Source organism: Phyllobates terribilis, unplaced genomic scaffold (assembly GCF_046119375.1).
Source record: "Phyllobates terribilis strain yellow unplaced genomic scaffold, ASM4611937v1 Scaffold_4__5_contigs__length_816908805, whole genome shotgun sequence".
Taxonomy (NCBI): domain Eukaryota; kingdom Metazoa; phylum Chordata; class Amphibia; order Anura; family Dendrobatidae; genus Phyllobates; species Phyllobates terribilis.
This window is the reverse complement of record NW_027362764.1, coordinates 561,931,703-561,953,384: the sequence shown is the minus strand read 5'-3', so window position 1 is coordinate 561,953,384 and position 21,682 is coordinate 561,931,703. Positions and strand designations below refer to the sequence as shown.

The 21,682-nt window shown below is 44.7% G+C and overlaps 1 protein-coding gene across 1 annotated transcript in view; it reads left to right on the top strand.

The window, feature by feature from the left end:
• NAPG (NSF attachment protein gamma) overlaps positions 1 to 21,682 on the top strand; it is a 32,853-nt gene that overhangs the window by 1,266 nt on the left and 9,905 nt on the right. The window contains exons 2-7 of the mRNA XM_073679033.1: positions 151 to 218; positions 4,591 to 4,675; positions 8,647 to 8,664; positions 15,355 to 15,385; positions 15,536 to 15,645; positions 15,730 to 15,796. Of these exons, the coding sequence (XP_073535134.1) occupies positions 151 to 218; positions 4,591 to 4,675; positions 8,647 to 8,664; positions 15,355 to 15,385; positions 15,536 to 15,645; positions 15,730 to 15,796 (379 nt within the window). The remainder of the gene's footprint in view (positions 1 to 150; positions 219 to 4,590; positions 4,676 to 8,646; positions 8,665 to 15,354; positions 15,386 to 15,535; positions 15,646 to 15,729; positions 15,797 to 21,682) is intronic.

The window sequence follows — 21,682 nt, the reverse complement described above, 5'->3', positions numbered from 1 at the left end:
CTTCTTTCTTCCACATTCTATTGCAGTTCTGGAAGAATTGGATTATCAGATTATCGGAGGCCAAATTACAGGGCTTTCTCTGTCTTGCTCTGACTGTGGGAACATCTGTGTAGTTTTTAGTCTGTCATTCTGTTTTGCATTTTGTTACAGTTTGAAAACTGGGTTCTTAAAGTGGAAACCGGACTATGATAGCGCGGCTTCAGAATATTCTAAGGCAGGTATGTACCGAAGTGACAGCAGAGGAGCAATGGCTGACTCCGAGTGTTCTCTCCCATCACACAGGACTGCAGTGAGTTGTAATGTATGGCCGGTATCACACAACAGTGTTTTCTCTCATTATGGTAAAAACACTTTCATCAAATTTCGATTAGAGTGTAATCCTAGTGTGATCCGATTTTCTCTGATGAGGAAGAGAAGATGGAAATAAATGTCTCCATCTTCCGAGTGCAGTCCGATGGTTTCCACACACTCACTAACTTGCATGGCCCAGTGCGAATCGAATATCGGATGTAAATTGTGCATGCTGTAATATTTTCCTCAAACAGACTCTGTCTGAGAAAATATTGGACATGTGCACAGCCCCATAGAATAACATTGGTCCTAGTGCAATCTGATGTTTTGTCAGATCAAACTTGGACCGAAGATATGGTCATGTGCACGAACCCTAATAGGGGTTTTCGGCCTTCATGATTGTAATTAGTCTTCAGTATCAGACTGGTGGGGATCTGATACCCCGCACACCCACTGACCAGCTGGTATCAGCTTCCATGCCTGATGAATGGTGAAATCTCTTGTTGGCTGAATGATGCGGAATTGTCCTACAATTTATGCTAATTTCTAGTGCTGTTTTTAAGAAATCCAATTCTCAAAAGTGGAAAAAGTCACAAATCTTCTAGAATTTTCTCATGCCACAATACTGGCGCAATGCCAATAATGAATCTCGCCCCCAGTGTCTCTCTTCCAGGCTGCAGGGTGACAGCTGTCAGATTTCATGGTGGATTTAGAGACTTACAGTGGGGAAAAAAGTATTTAGTCAGCCACCAATTGTGCAAGTTCTCCCACTTAAAAAGATGAGAGAGGCCTGTAATTGACATCATAGGTAGACCTCAACTATGAGAGACAATGAGAAAACAAATCCTGAAAATCACATTGTCTGATTTGGAAAGAAATTTTTTTTCAAATTTTGGTGGAAAATAAGTATTTGGTCAATTACAAAAGTTCATCTCAATACTTTGTTATGTATCCTTTGTTGGCAATGACAGAGGTCAAGGGTTTTCTGTAAGTATTCACAAGGTTGGCACACACTGTTGCTGGTATGTTGGCCCATTCCTCCATGCAGATCTCCTCTAGAGCAGTGATGTTTTGGGGCTGTCACTGGGCAACACGGACTTTCAACTCCCTCCAAAGGTTTTCTATAAGGTTTAGATCTGGAGACTGGCTAGGCCACTCCAGGACCTTGAAATGCTTCTTACAAAGCCACTCCTTCGTTGCCCTGGCAGTGTGCTTGGGATCATTGTCATGCTGAAAGACCCAGCCACATTTCATCTTCAATGCCCTTGCTGATGGAAGGAGATTTACACTCAAAATCGTACGATACATGGCCCCATTCATTCTTTCATGTACACGGATCAGTTGTCCCTGTCCCTTGGTACACCCATGCTTCACATTAGGTATGGTGTTCTTTGGATGCAACTCAACATTCTTTCTCCTCCAAACACGACGAGTTGTGTTTCTACCAAACAGTTCTATTTTGGTTTCATCTGACCATATGACATTCTCCCAATACTCTTCTGGATCATCCAAATGCTCTCTAGCAAACTTCAGACGGGCCCGTACATGTAATGGCTTAAGCAGGAGGGCACGTCTGGCACTGCAGGATCTGAGTCCCTGGCGGCATAGTGTGTTACTGATGGTAGCCTGTGTAACCTTACTTCAGCTCTCTGCAGATCATTCACTAGGTCCCCCCGTGTGGTTCTGGGATTTTGCTCACCGTTCTTGAGATCAGTTTGACCCCATGGGGTGAGATCTTGTGTGGAGCCCCAGATCGAGGGAGATTATCAGTGGTCTTGTATGTCTTCCATTTTCTAATTATTGCTCCCACAGTTGATTTCTTCACACCAAGCTGCTTGCCTATTGCAGATTCAGTTTTCCCTGCCTGGTGCAGGGCTACAATTTTGTTTCTTGTGTCCTTCGACAGCTCTTTGGTCTTCACCATAGTGGAGTTTGGAGTGTGACTGTTTGAGGTTGCGGACAGGTGTCTTTTATACTGATAAGAAGTTCAAACAGGTGCCAGAACTACAGGTAATGAGTGGAGGACAGAGGAGCCTCTTAAAGAAGAAGTTACAGGTCTGTGAGAGCCAGAAATCTTGCTTGTTTGTAATTGACCAAATACTTATTTTCCACCAAAATTAGAAAAAAAAACTCTTTCCAAATCAGACAATGATTTTCAGAATTTGTTTTCTCATTTTGTCTCACATAGTTGAGGTCTACTTATGATGTCAATTACAGGCCTCTCTCATCTTTTTAAGTGGGAGTACTTGCACAATTGGTGGCTGACTAAATGCTTTTTTTCCCCACTGTAAATCACTGCCATCAGGGAAAGTCTGTGTTTGAAACATGTCTGTATTTTTTCTAATTTAAAAATAAAGGATTGTGGGTCTTTTTTTTTTCTTAGAAACAAATATAATGTAGTTATTGGGAGTGTATGATGGCATTGTTTTGGTCGTACAAGGTGGAAAGTTAGCAGGTGCCTCTGGTAGTAAAGGGTTTGAGGTACATCTACTCATCGGTTGTTGTTGATGTAACTATAAATGTATTGCTGCCATTGTTGTGGGATCATTATTTATGCAGCCAGAATTTGATGTCTGATATTGTTTCCAGTGACGTCTCACTCTGACACCTGCTAGCACATGGCCACTTGAGCTTTGTTAAAGGGATATCCAGACATACTCCCCTGCCCCATCTGTCACCAGATGTAGACAGATGCCACTGAATGTTGGACTGTACATTTTGTGAAGCAACTGTCTGATCCCCAGTGAGTATTGTGCACAGGCCATATTACTTAGAATAGGACCTGTGCATAGTACTCATTAGATCAGGGGTGGGGAACTCACAGGCTGTTTACACCAGCAGCTGTGGAGTCAGTAAGCCAAACCTCCGACTCCTCAATTTCCGTGACTTCCGACTCCACAGCCCAGCCTCCCTACTGAGCGTGTACATAAAGTGCAGCCTGGCCTCCCTATTGAGCATGTACATAAAGTGCAGCCCGGCCTCACTACTGAGCGTGTACATAAAGTGCAGCCCGGCCTCACTACTGAGCGTGTACATAAAGTGCAGCCCGGCCTCACTACTGAGCGTGTACATAAAGTGCAGCCCGGCCTCACTACTGAGCGTGTACATAAAGTGCAGCCCGGCCTCACTACTGAGCGTGTACATAAAGTGCAGCCCGGCCTCACTACTGAGCGTGTACATAAAGTGCAGCCCGGCCTCACTACTGAGCGTGTACATAAAGTGCAGCCCGGCCTCACTACTGAGCGTGTACATAAAGTGCAGCCCGGCCTCACTACTGAGCGTGTACATAAAGTGCAGCCCAGCCTCACTACTGAGCGTGTACATAAAGTGCAGCACAGATCATCTCAACTAAAAGTCTACACCCTTAGATCAGGAACAGAACAGACATTTATAGCACATTTCATTTCCCAAATTATTATGAAAACATTTACAGCACATCCTGTACTGAACCCAAGTTATTATATGTTTACACCGACTCCGACTCCACAGCCTTGGTTTACGGGCCGTGACGTTCTTTTCTCCGATATCCTGGCAGGTTCCCGGGGACTGCAGTGCTCTGGCCCTTTAATTGTTCCTGACACTGTGTGCACACTACTGAACACTGCAGCGCGTGGAATAAAGGATTACTTCCTGCGTCAGGATGTACTTTGTGGTTTACATGTATGTGTCCCAGTGTATCCTATGTGATGCATATGCTGCAGCCTCAATGTCTCCTATGTGATGTATATAGAGCAATCTCAGTATTTCTTATATGATGTATACTGTAGATCTCCCACTGCTTGAGTTATTTAAATGTAACGTGAGTATCTATCCTAAAATACAAAGGAAATATGTCATATTTTAACTTTAGCCCTTTTAGAGATCATTTCTTCTTCAGCTTTCTTAACTGTTCACAATAACAGTAAATTTGACGGAGTGCTCAAACTTTTCCATGCCACTGTATAATGACGGGGCATGCTGGCCAGTTGCTGCCTTGTGTACTCATGGCTCTATGATCTTCATGTCACTGCAGTGGTTAAAGGGAATCTGTCACCCCCTGGGACGTACATAACCTATTAATACGGGAACACAGGTGATAGAAATGTTAATCTAGTCCTACCTGTATGCCTCATATTAAATGGGTTTGATGTTGTGAAATCTTATAACTTTATGGTAATGATTGCTCCAGGTCCCGGGCCCATGAGGAATTCCCGCATCCCCCATCTATCTCTAGGAAGAATCCTTCCATATTTCTGGTAAATCTGTTTGCTTGTGTTGTACAGCATATACTTATAATGACATGATGTTTTGTTCTTACAGCTGTTGCCTTTAAAAATGCCAAACAGTACGACCAGGCCAAAGACGCCTTTTTAAAGGAGGCTGAATCTTATGAGAACAATAAAGCGTATCCTTTCTTAAAATATAAATTTGCTATTGTGCTTTTTTATATATCGTAGACACACAATTAGAATAAAAAATTAAGTAACAAAAGCTTTTTTTTTTTTTTTAAATCATTTGCATGGAAAGCGGCTTCCAAACCTCTGCTTTTCCCAAGTCTATTTTCCTGCCTTTGGCAGCACTGATATCAGCACATACACTTATGGAGTACAGATGATAGCAGTGATGGGCCAGCTCCTGTGTCTCTGGGGATAAGCTACTGCAGGAGATTGTTCTGTGAGCACAACACTAAGAGGAGATAGGTGCACTGCTGGCCCAATCTCCTCTTAGTGTTGTGCTTATCAGAACAATCTCCAGCAGAAAGTTATCCCCAGAGTTAGTGACACAGGTGCTGACTCTCACTGCCATCATCTGTACTCCAAATGAGTACATTCTGATATCATTGCAGATGAAGGCAGGAAAATAGACTGGGGAAAATCAATTTATGAAAGCCACTTACAAGCAAGTTTTATTACAGAAATGAAGGAAAAAAAATTCCTAATAAATTATGAAATTCCTAGTAAAGTTTTCATAATTAGTTACTGCAGCTTATGGCTATATTTAAAGAGTATCAGTCACAGTTTTTGGAAAAGAGTGACACTAATTCTACAAAGTAGAGCCTTTATAGTGTTATAGTAAGGTCTGCAAAAAAAAGAAGAGGTAAGTGTTGATCTCATGCAATGTGTTACTGTTCATGCGAGGTGGTTTACAAGGGTCTAAGACAGGGATGTCAAACACACAGAGGGCCATAATTAAAAACTTGGACAAAGTCACTGGGCAACCAGTATACAGAATAATAGGCACCACATGGTCCACCGTACGGAATCATGGGCACCACATGGTCCATCATACAGTATCATGGGCGCCACATGGTCCCCCGTGCAGTATCATGGGCACCACCATAGAGGTGGTGGTTCTGGTTTTATTATGGTCCAAATAAAACCACCCTGCGGGCCAGAGTTTGACGTGTATGGTCTAAGGAGCACCACATGGTCCTCTATGCAGAATAATGGGCACCACGTGGTCCTCTATGCAGAATAATGGGCACCACGTTGTCCTCTATGCAGTATAATGGGCCCCACATAGAGGTGGTGGTTCTGGTGTTGCGGGCCAAATAAAACCACCCTACGGGCCAGATTTTTGACATGTATGGTCTAAGGCGCAATAATCCTATGAGGGCACAACCACTTCTGATGGATGCAGCTGTAAAAGCCTGTCCTCATACAGGGTAGTTTGGGGGTAATATTGACATTGCACTATATCAGAAATATCAATGCCAGTAGATGTAGAAAATGCGGCACTCACCAATGATGATTTTATTCTTTTTTTTTTTTTTTTTCAGTGTAAAAAAACATGGTCCCAGTATAGAACAAGAGGCTCAGGATGTGTTAGATCTTGTGACCGTGTTTAGTTCACTGAAATGAGGTAGATTATAACGTCAGTGGTGAGTGCCGCATATCCCGTGTCTGAGATTAATTGCATCTAATTGTATAATGTTAGTGGCAGTGTTATTTTTTTTTGGATGAATTAAATCAGAGATGTTACAAGCAGAATTGGTATGACAGCTGTGATACACACCGATCAGCCAGAACATTAAAACCATCTCCCTAACGTTTCGTTCACCATTATGACATCTAAAAAGCACTGACTGTCAAGGCGAGGACCAAGATGTTTGCAGCAAATCATTTTAAGGGGACCTACAATTTACAGAGTTGTTTTATATGGTATACAGTATAGCCTGCAGATCTGTGGGGGTCCGAATTCTAAGAATCCCACCAATTGCTCAAAACGCTGTTGTGAAGTGCTCACTTTAGGAAGGAGAAGTGTATAGCCACTTCATCAACATGTGCAGAACGGTTAACAGGCTCAACGCAAGGACTATGAGGCTGTACGCCACTTTGTGCCCGCTGTCATGAAGAAGATCAGCACTTCTGTCTCTTGAAGTGAGCACTTAAAGGGGGTTTCTAGTACTTTTATATTGATGGCCTATCCTTGGAATAGGTCATCAATATCAGATCAGTGTTGGTGCAACACTCAGCTCGTCCGCCGATCAGCCATCCCTGGTTCCAGAGGCAGCCACTTGTGATCAGTTGCAGAACTGCACAACTGTCACATGTATGGTGGCCATGGCCGGGTAATGCACATCTGCCCATATTGGAATGTATAGGGCTGGATCTGCAATACCCCACTGCTGCCACTATAGAGGCGATGGAGCTCTGCTGAGCAGCTCTGCAGCTACTCACATGTGGTCACTGCTGGCACTGGGAACAACTGATCGGCGGGGGTGTCGGGTGTTGCATCCTAACCTAGGAGTAGGCCTGGACAGCCCTTTTAAGCACAGTGTTTGCTTTCAGTACTTGGTTGGAGTCCCAGAACATAGACACCGACCGATCTGCAGGGCATACAATATATAAACACTATAAAATGCAGGTAAACTTTTGTTTTATGGCCCAATTCTGACGCTTTGTGCCCATTGTAACAAATTTCAGTGGCAGAAAGGGGTCAGTGTGGGCATTCTGACAGGTCCACATCTGTGCAGCCCCATACGTATTAAACCACTGTGCTGTGCACCCTAGGAGTGGCTAAGATCTCAATGCACCATTATGCGCTACATTTGGCATTTTGGACTTCCCTTGCTTCTGTTAGTCAGTGATCACTACTGGCTGTGCCGGCCATGGGCACATAATTCACTGCTGGCCACGTGTGCAGTGCTCAGGTGCATTCTCTTACCTGGCTTCTCTTCTGACAGCGTTCACTGCTACACACAGAAGTATAGCACGCAGCTCCGGAAAAGGGAAGAGGATGTGCGGCTCCTGAATTCATTGCAACACCGAATAGATAATTATCACCACTGCCCCCAATGATAACTTTTTAGCAGCTAATTTACCACCATACATACAATAAGTATTTGATACACTGTCGATTTTGCACTTTTTCCCATTTACAAAGAATGGAGAGGTCTGTCATTTTTATCGTAGGTTCACTTCAACTGCGAGAGACAGAATCTAAAAATAAAATCCAGAAAATCACATTGTATGATTTCTACATAATTAATTTGCATTTTATTGCATGAAATAAGTATTTGATACAATAGAAAAACAGAGCTTAATATTTGGTACAGAAACGTTTGTTTGCTATTACAGAGGTCAGACGTTTCCTATAGTAGTGAACTGTGTGCATGCGGCCAGCACAACCATTGCCCATGCGCACACATGCGGGGCAGAGTTCGCCCTAGGAAGCAAGCACTGTCTATTAGATGCAAGGGAAGTCTCCATGATGCACAATGAGCAGGTGTAACTGTACACTGAGCTCTTGGCCATGCCAAGGGTGCCACAAAACCCCCTCATTTGCGTTAAAACAAGGTTTCTCAAGCATTGTAACAGATACAGTGCTAGTATGATTTTTATGGGGGCTAAGTCCCCTATATCACTGTATAGTTAGTTTCAAAGGTATTTTGGGGCTGACAGACTCCCTTTAAAAAATGCCAATATGATAATAATTAGGTAGTATAACATGAGTGTTACAGGAGGCTGATGCTTTTGCTCTTGATCAGATGTCCCATATTCCTGTCCTTATCCAACCATACTGTATGGAGCGTGTAAATTTAATATTGTCAAGATTTACAAAAGTGGGAACCAAAGTTAAAATTATTAACCTGAGTGACTTGTGGTGTTGGATGGTTAAGTAGATGAGAATGACTGGAGGGTTACCTTGTATGTGCTTTAAGGACTAGCTGTCTGTACACAGATCAATGCATACAGCAGCCGTTGCTATCTTTGCAGCTGCCGTTGCGGTCCATGCAGCTGCCGTTGCGGTCCATGCAGCTGCCGTTGCGGTCCGTGCAGCAGCCGTTGCGGTCCGTGCAGCACACTTGGTCCCAGCATTCTTATGGCTTAATTCATTTCATATTTTGAAACCTTAACCAAATATTCCTACCAGTCTTTTCCATGCGGCAAAGTAAGTATCATCTATATTCTGTAGCTAGCTATGGATTAACACTAGGACTACTGGACTCGTGACCCCGCCTAGAACTACTGAAAGGAGTCATTTTGACTCCTTGCTTGTTTTCGTTTATTTTTAGAGTTTCATTTGTGGTTATTTATTAATAATTATATTTTTTGTAATGTATTATTATTGTGAGATCCAACAGTAATGCTTTTGATTGTTTTTTTTCTGCTTTTCTTATTTTTCTACAGAAAATAACAATAATTATAATAGACGTTTTTCAAACATTTTTTTTTATTCAAGTGCACACATATAAACAACAACTGAAGAACAAAAAGCAGAGAAAATGTAGGTGGAGGAGCATAAAAATGAAAATATGGCGCAGAATTCACCTTCTAAACATTTGGTGTTTCGCATTTTAGGCATTGCATTTGATTTATGGCAGTACATTGCCCACACAAAGACTTACCACAAGTCTTACAATTTCCGACAGATCTATTTTTCTTGCACTTTTCTTTGATCTGGCAAAATTTTGTTTGAACCATCACTTCTGAGCATGTAGAAACTTGGGACGTGGAACCCTTTTCCCTATCTGTGACATAAGGACCACTCAACTCTCTCACAAGCGTTTGCAAAAATGCCTTGCGTGACATTTTTTGGTGGGTAATCTCCTTGAATATTATCCATGCATTTATACCCGCAAAGTCTAAGGCATTTTCAAATGCATGAACAGGCCATCTCCTTGTGCATGTTCGTGTGGTATATTTTCGTGCCATCTGATCCACTACATCTACTCCATATTTTGTTTCATTGTAAAACTTTACCGTTTCTGGAGTTTTTTTAGCGGAATCAGACGCAGCAACAACAACATCTGGATGGACGGAACTCAAAATGACAACATTTTTGTTGGGCTTTCCTTGATATACTGTAAGTGTAAAATTGTCTTCATTTCTAAACACTTTAGTGTTGTACAATTCCTCTTTCATGGATTTTATTTCTTTAGGCACTTCTCGCCTTATCTTGTTCAGTGTTCCCACGATGGTTGTTCCTTTGCTTTTTAGCTGTTTAGCTAATTTTACTGAAGTAAAATAATTATCGGTTGTAACATTGCGACCTTTTTTCAAAAACGGGTCCAATAACTTCATTACCACATGGTCAGCTAAACGGTCCTCAGCACGGCGTGTGTCATCTTTGCCTAGATAAGGGAAGCCATTTGCCAGATATTTGCTCCTCTTATCAACAGCTAGCCAATATTTGTGGCCATATTTATCTGGTTTGGAAGGCATGTACTGCGTGAATGGACACCTAGTTTTGCTTGGGAAAAGTTGCTCATCCACCGTTATGTATGGGCCAGGTTTGTAACACGCAATACAATTTTCAATAAACCTGTCCCACACAGTAGAAAATAGAGCAAACTTGTCCGTTTGCAGTCTCTCCGATCGAGTAGATTTCTCATCAAATCTGAGAAACCTCATAATTTCAACAAAGCGGTCCCTAAACATTGTCGCTTTGCAAAACGGTATTCCCCAGTCATTACACCAAATACTGCTAATCGAGTGACGGTTCGTGCCAGATATTCCACGAGCATAGAATATCACAATGAATGCATCTAGCTCCTCATCAGATAGAGTAAACTGTAAATTATTGTTCCTGCATGCTTCTGCAAGCGTACAATTCTTTATATGTGTCAATATATATGAATCAAAAAATAAACGCCATGCGCTCAAAGGACTATCGATAATGATATTTCTTCTGGCGTATCCTGTAGGGCCAGGTGCTTCTCGAAGAATATTTTGGCTGTCACGCCTACCAGGCAAGTGTTCTCCAATTTCAACAGGTTTCCATTGAATACCATCTGCTGAAACTAGTATTCCTTCAGATTCGCCTTCTCTGGTGTTTGTTGTTGCATTACCTTCGCCGCCATCGTTATCTGTTGTTCTTTCATTTCTGGGACGTTTTGCTGATTTTTTTCTGTCCACGACCAGGAGGATGGTCACGAGGCAACATAACTGCATGAGCCCGATCCCCAGTTGATGTGCTTGGAATATCTGTAAAAAAGTTGATGAATATTTAGAATTTTTGTTTTGTAAGGGTCCGTGCACACTGGCTGGATTAGCGGCGGAATATCCGACCGGATATTCTCACCACAATCCGGCCCGTACCTGCCCGCTCAGGTACAGAGCGGAGTTTCATACCTGAAGCTCCGCTCCGAACCCCGGGCTGGAGCCGCTGTCTGGGACGGAGCCGTGCTCGCGCGTAAGCAAGCGCTGCTCTGTCCCTGACAGCGGCTCCAGCCCGGGGTTCGGAGCGGAGCTTCAGGCATGAGCGGGCAGGTACGGCCTGTATTGCGGCAAGAATATCCAGATGGCTATTCAGCCAGAATTCTGGTAGTGTGCACAGGCCCTAACTCAGTGTGTGGAAGAACAAATAAATACACATAACTACTTACCTTCTGGATTTGTTCCTTCTGAGTCTTCAGATTCACTTGATATGTTCTGAGGAATGAAATCTTCATCACTGTCAGAATCAAATACATGTTCCTGCAATTCGGATTCCGATTCATCCTCCGGTATGGATTGCAAAGTAGCCAGAATATCCTGAGGCTTTATCAAACGTCTTCTCTCCATATTCCTCACAAATTCCATAATTCTATATAGTTCCCTGCTGAAAAATAGAAATGAAATGAAAACTAAAAGAAATAATAACTGTTCTGCCACCTTCAAAAGTAGGTGGGCTGAATCAGTTGACAGACAGCTAAACTATTTCATAACAATTCATACCTGTATGAGTCTTCAGAGCTCGTATGTCTGCGTCTGTTCTCTTTGTCTCTTCAGCTGAACTGAAAGTAAAGTTACTATCCAGAATACTGTCTCCTGCTAGGACCTTAGAAAAACACCACCCTTCATTAGCATAAGATAAGAGCCTAGAGTAAACAAGCAATTTTGTTCAGCATTACACAGTAATACAAGCAGGTAAAACACAAGGAAAATGTGAAAAGTTGACATGTAAATTGAACTACATCTATATGAACATCAGGGTAAATAAGACAGTGAAAAAATTATGCACAAAACTTTATAGCAACATTTAGTGACAAAAGGACCTCAAAATATAGTAGGGAGTCAAAATGACTCCCTTCAGTAGTTCTTGGTAAATTTTGAAAAAAACACGCAAATTTTTCACCAAAATTATTTATTCTCACAAAATCTTTTTTCACATCATATTTGAGGAAAAGTCACCGAGTTTCAAGCCGGAATTCTGAAAAATGTAGTCACAGAAGAGAAATAAAAAACGAAAGGAGTCAAAATGACTCCATCAGTAGTTCTAGTGTTAAATGACTCATTAATGCAGATTTCCATGTGGAAACGATTTTTAATCCTTTTCTAGGAGTTAATCCCTTGAAGTTACAGATTAGTAACATATCCCCTTCTGATTTCTGGCAGGCGCAATGTTATCATGGACTTTGTGTGGATTTGGTTGTGCTAATATTGCAATATCCACAGCATGCCTGACCCGAGTAGTGGTAGATGTGTGGAAACGTCCATGGATTCTAGTGACTATAATCTATACCAAGATTTCATGCCCACAATGCTGTCATTAATCAGAACAGGAAATGTTGTCTGTGTATATGGGCGACATACAGGGGGTCCATCTGCTTAGGAGAGCCCCTTCTTTGGGCCAAAAAAGATTCAACCTGTTCACAATTTACATAGTTAAAAGAAAAAAGGGGTTTGGTACCATGTTAGCCAGTTGAAAAAAGATTGCTCTCAGTGGGAAAAACGAGATAATCTTGTAGTTATGATACCTTTTAATGGCTAACAAAAATAAAATAAATGATGTTACAAGGCAAGCTTTCAGGACAACTTAGGTCTCTTCCTCAGGCTTACCATGCCTACAAGATTACCTTGTTTTTCCCACTGAGCGCAATCTTTATTTTCATAGATAACTTCATCTGAATCGCTGCCACTTTACAGTGTATTTCTTCTGCTACTGAAGTGGAAATGTCTTGTTGGCAATAGATTCATCTTGTAGCCAATGAGGTCTGTGGGCCGCCATTAATGTCCATCATAGGCAGATCCAGCACTTTCTTCATTTTGCTACAGTGTTGGAGCAAAGCAATGGCGATGACAAATGCAGAGACTAAATTGATTAGTAGGTTGTATGTGATGAGACCACCCTTTAAGGATCTTTTGTATACATGCTTCTGCTGGGTCCTCACCAACATTCATTTGTGGAAATGGATAAATTAACTGTGAATCATTTATTGCAGGGTGAATTTGAGGTTTGATCTTAATTTCATGTATTGTTCCAAGGTAGCGCAGGGATTGCTTTATGGCAATCCTACTGTTTTAATTCTGCTGCAGCGCCTGACCCTCTGTTGTCCCTGAGTGCAGAAGTGCAGAGGGCGGCTCCTGACCCTCTGTTGTCCCTGAGTGTAGAAGTGCAGAGGGCGGCTCCTGACCCTCTGTTGTCCCTGAGTGCAGAAGTGCAGAGGGCGGCTCCTGACCCTCTGTTGTCCCTGAGTGCAGAAGTGCAGAGGGCGGCTCCTGACCCTCTGTTGTCCCTGAGTGCAGAAGTGCAGAGGGTGGCTCCTGACCCTCTGTTGTCCCTGAGTGCAGAAGTGCAGAGGGCGGCTCCTGACCCTCTGTTGTCCCTGAGTGCAGAAGTGCAGAGGGCAGCTCCTGACCCTCTGTTGTCCCTGAGTGCAGAAGTGCAGAGGGCGGCTCCTGACCCTCTGTTGTCCCTGAGTGCAGAAGTGCAGAGGGCGGCTCCTGACCCTCTGTTGTCCCTGAGTGCAGAAGTGCAGAGGGCGGCTCCTGACCCTCTGTTGTCCCTGAGTGCAGAAGTGCAGAGGGCGGCTCCTGACCCTCTGTTGTCCCTGAGTGCAGAAGTGCAGAGGGCGGCTCCTGACCCTCTGTTGTCCCTGAGTGCAGAAGTGCAGAGGGCGGCTCCTGACCCTCTGTTGTCCCTGAGTGCAGAAGTGCAGAGGGCGGCTCCTGACCCTCTGTTGTCCCTGAGTGCAGAAGTGCAGAGGGCGGCTCCTGACCCTCTGTTGTCCCTGAGTGCAGAAGTGCAGAGGGCGGCTCCTGACCCTCTGTTGTCCCTGAGTGCAGAAGTGCAGAGGGCGGCACCTGACCCTCTGTTGTCCCTGAGTGCAGAAGTGCAGAGGGCGGCACCTGACCCTCTGTTGTCCCTGAGTGCAGAAGTGCAGAGGGCGGCACCTGACCCTCTGTTGTCCCTGAGTGCAGAAGTGCAGAGGGCGGCACCTGACCCTCTGTTGTCCCTGAGTGCAGAAGTGCAGAGGGCGGCACCTGACCCTCTGTTGTCCCTGAGTGCAGAAGTGCAGAGGGCGGCACCTGACCCTCTGTTGTCCCTGAGTGCAGAAGTGCAGAGGGCGGCACCTGACCCTCTGTTGTCCCTGAGTGCAGAAGTGCAGAGGGCGGCTCCTGACCCTCTGTTGTCCCCGAGTGCAGAAGTGCAGAGGGCGGCTCCTGACCCTCTGTTGTCCCCGAGTGCAGAAGTGCAGAGGGCGGCTCCTGACCCTCTGTTGTCCCCGAGTGCAGAAGTGCAGAGGGCGGCTCCTGACCCTCTGTTGTCCCCGAGTGCAGAAGTGCAGAGGGCGGCTCCTGACCCTCTGTTGTCCCCGAGTGCAGAAGTGCAGAGGGCGGCTCCTGACCCTCTGTTGTCCCCGAGTGCAGAAGTGCAGAGGGCGGCTCCTGACCCCTCTGTTGTCCCTGAGTGCAGAAGTGCAGAGGGCGGCTCCTGACCCCTCTGTTGTCCCTGAGTGCAGAAGTGCAGAGGGCGGCTCCTGACCCCTCTGTTGTCCCCGAGTGCAGAAGTGCAGAGGGCGGCTCCTGACCCCTCTGTTGTCCCCGAGTGCAGAAGTGCAGAGGGCGGCTCCTGACCCCTCTGTTGTCCCTGAGTGCAGAAGTGCAGAGGGCGGCTCCTGACCCCTCTGTTGTCCCTGAGTGCAGAAGTGCAGAGGGCGGCTCCTGACCCCTCTGTTGTCCCTGAGTGCAGAAGTGCAGAGGGCGGCTCCTGACCCCTCTGTTGTCCCTGAGTGCAGAAGTGCAGAGGGCGGCTCCTGACCCCTCTGTTGTCCCTGAGTGCAGAAGTGCAGAGGGCGGCTCCTGACCCCTCTGTTGTCCCTGAGTGCAGAAGTGCAGAGGGCGGCTCCTGACCCCTCTGTTGTCCCTGAGTGCAGAAGTGCAGAGGGCATCTCCTGACCCCTCTGTTGTCCCTGAGTGCAGAAGTGCAGAGGGCGGCTCCTGACCCCTCTGTTGTCCCTGAGTGCAGAAGTGCAGAGGGCGGCTCCTGACCCCCTCTGTTGTCCCTGAGTGCAGAAGTGCAGAGGGCGGCTCCTGACCCCTCTGTTGTCGCTGAGTGCAGAAGTGCAGAGGGCGACTCCTGTATTCAGTATGATCTAGTCGTCTTGCTATAATGTGCATAGTAACCCTGACGTACACCAGCCAGATGGACACTCTTTTAAGGGATCCATTTAACACAGGTGCCCAGAGCAGCCATACAATACTCGCCCTCTCTGTTTATACAGAGGTACATACAATAATCTGTAGGGTTCAGGGTGATGGTGGTACTTGATGGTATTACTATACTTCCATGTCTTTACAATCACAGATTGCATTTACAACAACTATGTGAATTATTATAATTACTTTTCTATAATATATTATTTTATTTTAACAGAGCTTATGAACAAGCAGGAATGATGCTGAAGGTGAGATTTGGTTGCATAAACCCCTAGAGGCCGTAGATTTGCTGCTCGACTTTCTGCCTGTTCTTGGTCGTTTCTCCTAGGTATCCTTGGTGATTGAGAGCTAGAACATTTACATATTTCATTACTTTTTTTTTTCTCTTTCATTATTAGGAGATGCAGAAACTTCCTGAAGCCGTCCAGTTGATAGAGAAAGCCAGCATCATGTTTCTGGAAAACGGCACTCCTGACACTGCTGCTATGGCGTTAGAGCGAGCCGGGAAGTGAGTCCATCAGAAATAAGCTTGTCTGCTCCATTCGGTCCTCTCTTGATCACAGAATGACTCTTTTCTATCATTTGATTTCAGGCTCATCGAACACGTTAATTTGGAAAAAGCTGTCCATCTATATCAGCAGTCTGCATCCGTCTTTGAGGTACGCTTGTATTTTTGTATGCCTACATCACTTATATGTAAGAGCTCCCTAAACTGAATGGGAGATGCATAAATGGATGAAAGAACACGCTTATCTGTACATCTATCTGCCATTCACAATAGAAGAGTTGGTGCCTGCGTGTCATTTTTCTGCAGAATTGAAAAAAAGGTTGGACTTTGACCAATAATTGATTAAAAAGTTATTTCCATGTTGTACTTTTATGGCATATTCACAGGATAAATCCTACTCATTTCAGACTAAAACTTAGTAAGGACTAAAACGTGTATGAAACGTGTAGGATTGATTCTTACGATTGTGTAACACCAGGATTGCCTATTTTTAATCTATTTTGGAATAAAGCTACAGTATTTGCATATTTTATCTGAAAAATGGCTTGATTTCTCCTTTGTATACCATCTACAATCTGTGCCTGCATGGAGCAGGCAATAGGTTTATATCAAGCTTTGCACCATTCTCGCTTATAACTTTTTCTTTAATATTGTACTCGTAAGTTAAAAAATGCAGAATGTTGAAAAAAAATGCAATTCTTGCCAATTTTTGTACAATTCTAAACTTTGGCGCAGGCCATCTTAGTTCACACCCAAAGCTAATAATTGCAGGCAATAGGCAATTGTATTTCACAAATAGGGATGTGGTGGCATCAGACATTCTGATTAGAGATGAAAAGTCACTTTTGATGGAAAGTTTATGGAAGATTGGAGAGAAGTTTAAACTTCAATTTTTAAAATGAAGGCAAATTACAACATTTGTATAAAAAAAAAAAAATTGCAACAAATATTTTTTGAGCATTCACTTCTCATTTTGAGAAATAAAATCCCTTAAGTAATCAAAGAAATTTCACTGAAGCTACAGGAGAGTTTATGGGTTACCTGGTGACTTCACGATGATTTCTCTTCCACGGTGAAGAATTAGCGAGGCTCTTGGAAATGTCAAACTACATTAAGCCTTCATTGACCCTTCTAAGAGTCATTACAAATATAGAATGCTATAATGGGCAGGACTCATAAAGAGGGATTTTTGGTACTCACCGTGAAATCTCTTTCTTGGAGCCTTCATTGGGGGACACAGGGCCATGGGTGTATGCTGTTGTCGCTAGGAGGTTGACACTAGGCAAAAAAAGAAAATAGCTCCTATTCCGCAGTATACACCCACCTACAGGCACCAAGCTCGCCAGTGAGTGGCTAAAGCTGTAGGAAGAACATAAAATAATTAACTATGCAATGCCCAACGGGGCACAACCGTGAAAACTAAATTAGATGCCTAACAAAACACCTCCTACAGCGGCTCCCTTCAGCTTCAGCTCCGGAGTTTCCGACGGGGGATACTGGACTGTGGATATTCCAGACCGGGTAGGTCCTGCCCCGGCACCAACACACTCCTTTCCTACCCACAGGCTCCCTCCTCTGCAGTTTTCCTGGTTAGGCACATATGCCCAAACCCAGGGAGCTTTCTGTCCGTCCCGCTCACAGTCACATACTACGCCTGTGCTCTTTGCAGTACTAAGTGGCCCGCGGGTCTGACAATGGCTTTCTGCTCGCTTGCCTATGTTATCCACGGCCACCAGTGCTCCGAACGTTCCCACGGACGATTCGCAGGCACCCCTGCCCCCTCCTCCCAAGGGCAGACTGAGAGCACGTTCTCAGAAACTGACTCACACAAGTTCGTCTTCCAGCTCTCCTGACTCCAAAATGCTCCCTGCATCTCGCACCTCTTCCCCAGAGGTCGCTCTGGGATCTGACACGACATCAGATTCTGACTCTGGATCCGACACAGACCAATATTCTAAGATCCAGGACATGGTTGACAGTCTTATATCGGCCGTCAATCAGACCCTGTATGTTAAAGAGGACGAGAGCCCTTCTCATGACTACTGTTTCCTTCAAGAGAATTAAGCTCCCGGCGCGCACCTTTTCTAACCATACAAAATTTGACGGTGTCTTTCAGAAACAGTGGGAGCATCCAGAAAAGCGCTTCACTGGAAAGAAACAGACATGCTATACCCGTTTAACCACTATCTTGTCAGCAAATGGACAGAGTCCCCATCTGTGGATCCTCCCGTCTCTTGTCTATCGGCCAAGACGGTGCTGTCTCTTCCAGACTGTTCCTCCCTCAAGGACGCTACGAATAGACAGGTTGAGGCCTTGGCTAAGTCAGCCTTCGAGGCTGCTGGCACCTCCGTGTCCTTCCTTCGCCTCAACTTTGGTATCAAAAGCAGTCTTCGCATGGGCCAAACAGCTTAGGCAGGCCATCCTAACGGGGGCTTCCCCGGACGATCTGGCTGACCTAGATGATCAGATCGCCCACGCAGGGAAATATCTGCTCCCTGCGCCGCTGCCTGTTCAGCCCGCGTCTTTAGCAATATCATTGCTATACTTAGAATTCTTTGGCTGAAGGCTTGGAACGCCGACCCGGCCTCCAAAAATTAACTAACAAATCTCCCTTTTCCAGGCTCCAGGCTGTTTGTGTCTAAGTTAGACCAGATAATTTCTGATGCCACTGGGGGCAAGAGCACCTCCCTTCCCCAGCCGAGACCTAAACTCCCCTTTCCTAGGAGACGTTCCCTTCAGTTCCGGTCCTTTCGTCAGTTCGCTCAACCTGGCCCCTCCTCTCAACAGGACCGTACCCCAGCACAGCGAGAGAGACTTAAGCCTACCTTTTAGGCCCACTCCAAACTGGCGCCCAAAGGGTCGTTCTTCCAAGCCCTCTGGATCACGATCACGATCCAACAGATTTTCCTCAGCATGACGGGTCACTCCCACCTGGGACTTCTCCCAGGGTGGTCGGCCGTCTACTTCTGTTCCGAGACTCTTGGGTCTCGGCAATAGAAGACGCCTGGGTCGAGGAGATTGTGACCTCCGGCTACAAGATAGTGTTCCTGGCATGGCTTTGAATTCTATTTCTAAGGTCAAGACGTTTCTACAAGGGGTGGCTCACCTGGCGCCGCCTTATCGCCCCCCAGTGGATCCATGGGACCTTAATATGGTCCTAAGCGTCCTCCAACAGCCCCTGTTTGAACCCATTCAGGACATCTCAGCCTCTATTCTCTCCTGAAAGGTGGCTTTTCTGGTGGCTGTTACTTCTATTAGGAGGGTTGCAGAGCTCGCAGCCCTCTCATGTCGGTCACCCTTTCTGGTCTTCCATCAAGACAAGGTAGTGCTCAGGCTGGTGCCTTCCTTTTTGCCGAAAGTAGTCTCCTCTTTCCACATCAATGAGGACATTGTTTTGCCTTCCTTCTGCCCGGCCCCAGTGCACCCACGGGAGAAATCCCTGCACAAACTGGATCTGGTTAGAGCTTTACGTGTGTACCTTTCTAGAACGGCTTCCCTTCGGCGTTCGGATGCCCTGTTTGTCATCCCTGAAGGGCGTCGCAAGGGCCTTCCTGCTTCCAAGTCAACCATCGCCCGTTGGATACGCTCGACCATTTTGGAGGCATATCACGTCTCGGACAAACCCCCCCCCACCCCCACCCCCCCAGGCGGTTGGGGCCTCTTGGGCTGTTCGCCATCAGGCTTCAGCTTCTCAGATCTGTAAGGCCGCAACCTGGTCTTCACTCCACACCTTTTCAAGGTTTTACAGGGCCACACTCATTCCTCGGCTGATGCCAGTCTTGGACGGAAGGTTCTGCAGGCGGCGGTTGCCCGCAGTCAGAGCTAATCTGTGGCTATCCTTTGTTCTCCCACCCTAGGGACTGCTTTTGGACATCCCATAGTCCTGTGTCTGAAGGGATAAAGAAAGAGGGATTTTTGGTACTCACCGTAAAATCTCTTTCTTGGAGCCTTCATTGGGGAACACAGCACCCACCCTGATTTTGGGCATACGTCCAGTTTGCCCTGTTGGGCATCTAATTTAGTTTTCACGGTTGTGCCCCATTGGGCATTGCATAGTTAATTATTTTATGTTCCTCCTACTGCTTTAGCCACTCACTGGCTGTAGGTGGGTGTATACTGCGGAATAGGAGCTATTTTCTTTTTTTACCTAGTGTCAACCTCCTAGCGACAACAGCATACACCCATGGCCCTGTGTCCCCCAATGAAGGCTCCAAGAAAGAGATTTTACGGTGAGTACCAAAAATCCCTCTTTGAGTCCTGCCTTTTTATAGCATTCTATATTTGTAATGACTCTTAGAAGGGTCAATGAAGGCTTAATGTAGTTTGACATTTCCAAGAGCCTCGCTAATTCTTCACCGTGGAAGAGATATCATTGCGAAGTCACCAGGTAACCCATAAACTCTCCTGTAGCTTCAGTGACATTTCTTTGATTACTTAGGGGATTTTATCTCTCAAAATGAGAAGTGAATGCGCAAAAAATATTTGTTGCAAGTTTTTTTTTTTGTTTTTTTACAAATGTTGTAATTTGCCTTCATTTTAAAAATTGAAGTTTAAACTTCTCTCCAATCTTCCATAAACTTTCCATCAAAAGTGACTTTTCATCTCTAATCAGAATGTCTAATGCCACCACATCCCTATTTGTGAAATACAATTGCCTATTGCCTGCATTTATTAGATCAGCTTTGGTTGTGAACTAAGATGGCTTGCGCAAAAGTTTAAAATTGGCAAGAATTGCATTTTTTTTTTCAGCATTCTGCATTTTTTAACTTACGAGTACAATATTAAAGAAAAAATTATAAGCGAGAATGGTGCAAAGCTTGATATAAACCTATTGCATGCTCCATGCAGGCACAGATTGTAGATGGTATACAAAGGAGAAATCAAGCCATTTTTCGGATAAAATATGCAAATAGCTTTATTCCAAAATAGATAAAAAATGGGCAATCCTGGTATTACACAATTGTAAGAATTAATCCTACATGTTTCATACACATTTTAGTCTGAAACGCGTAGGATTTATTCTTATAATTTTGTAGTACCAGGATTGCCTATTTTTCAACTATTTGCATATTTTTATCTGGGAAAACAGCTGGATTTCTCCTTTCTATGCTGTTTGTCACCACACACTGTGCGCTGCGGGGATTTGCCGGTTTCTGAGTCTGTCCTGGAGGATATGTATGTGGTTATACATACCCCCGGCCCACCAGCGCCGCCTCGCTCCATACACTTGTGTTGAGAGAGGCCACGCCCCATCTAGGGACGCGGCCGACCTGTGGACATGGCTGACTAGAGGCCGCAGCATCGCTCCATGGAGTATGTGCAGTTGTGCTCAAAAGTTTACATACTCCGGCAGAATTTTTCCTTTCTTGGCTTTGTTTCAGAGAATATTCATGATAAAAAAAATAATTTTCCACTCATGGTTATTGGTTGGGTGAAACAATTTATTGTCAAACTACTGAATTTTCTCTTTTTAAATCTTAATGACAACCTAAAACATCAAAATGACCCTGATCAAAAGTTCACATACCCTGGTGATTTTGGCCTGATAACATGCACAGAATTTGACACAAATGGGTTTGAATGGCTACTAAAGGTAACATCCTCACCTGTGACCTGTTTGCTTATAATCAGTGTGTGTGCATAAAAGCTGAGTGAGTTTCTGGGATCCAGACAGACTCTTGCATCTTTAATCCAGCCACTGACGTTTCTGGATTGTGAGTCATGGGGAAAGCAAAAGAATTGTCAACAGATCTATGGGAAAAGCTAGTTGAACTGTATATCACAGGAAGGGGATCAGAAAAAAATCCAAGGAGTTGATAATGCCAGTCGGCAGCGTTCAAACTGTGACTAACAAATGGAAAATCAGGGGCTCTGTAAAAACCAAACCCCGGTCAGGTAGACCAACAAAAATTTCGGCCACAACTGCCAGAAAATTTGTTCGGGATGCAAAAAAAGCCCCACAAATAACAGCTGAAATTCAGGACTCTCTGAAAACTAGCGGTGTGATTCTTTCAAGATGCACAATAAGGAGGCACTT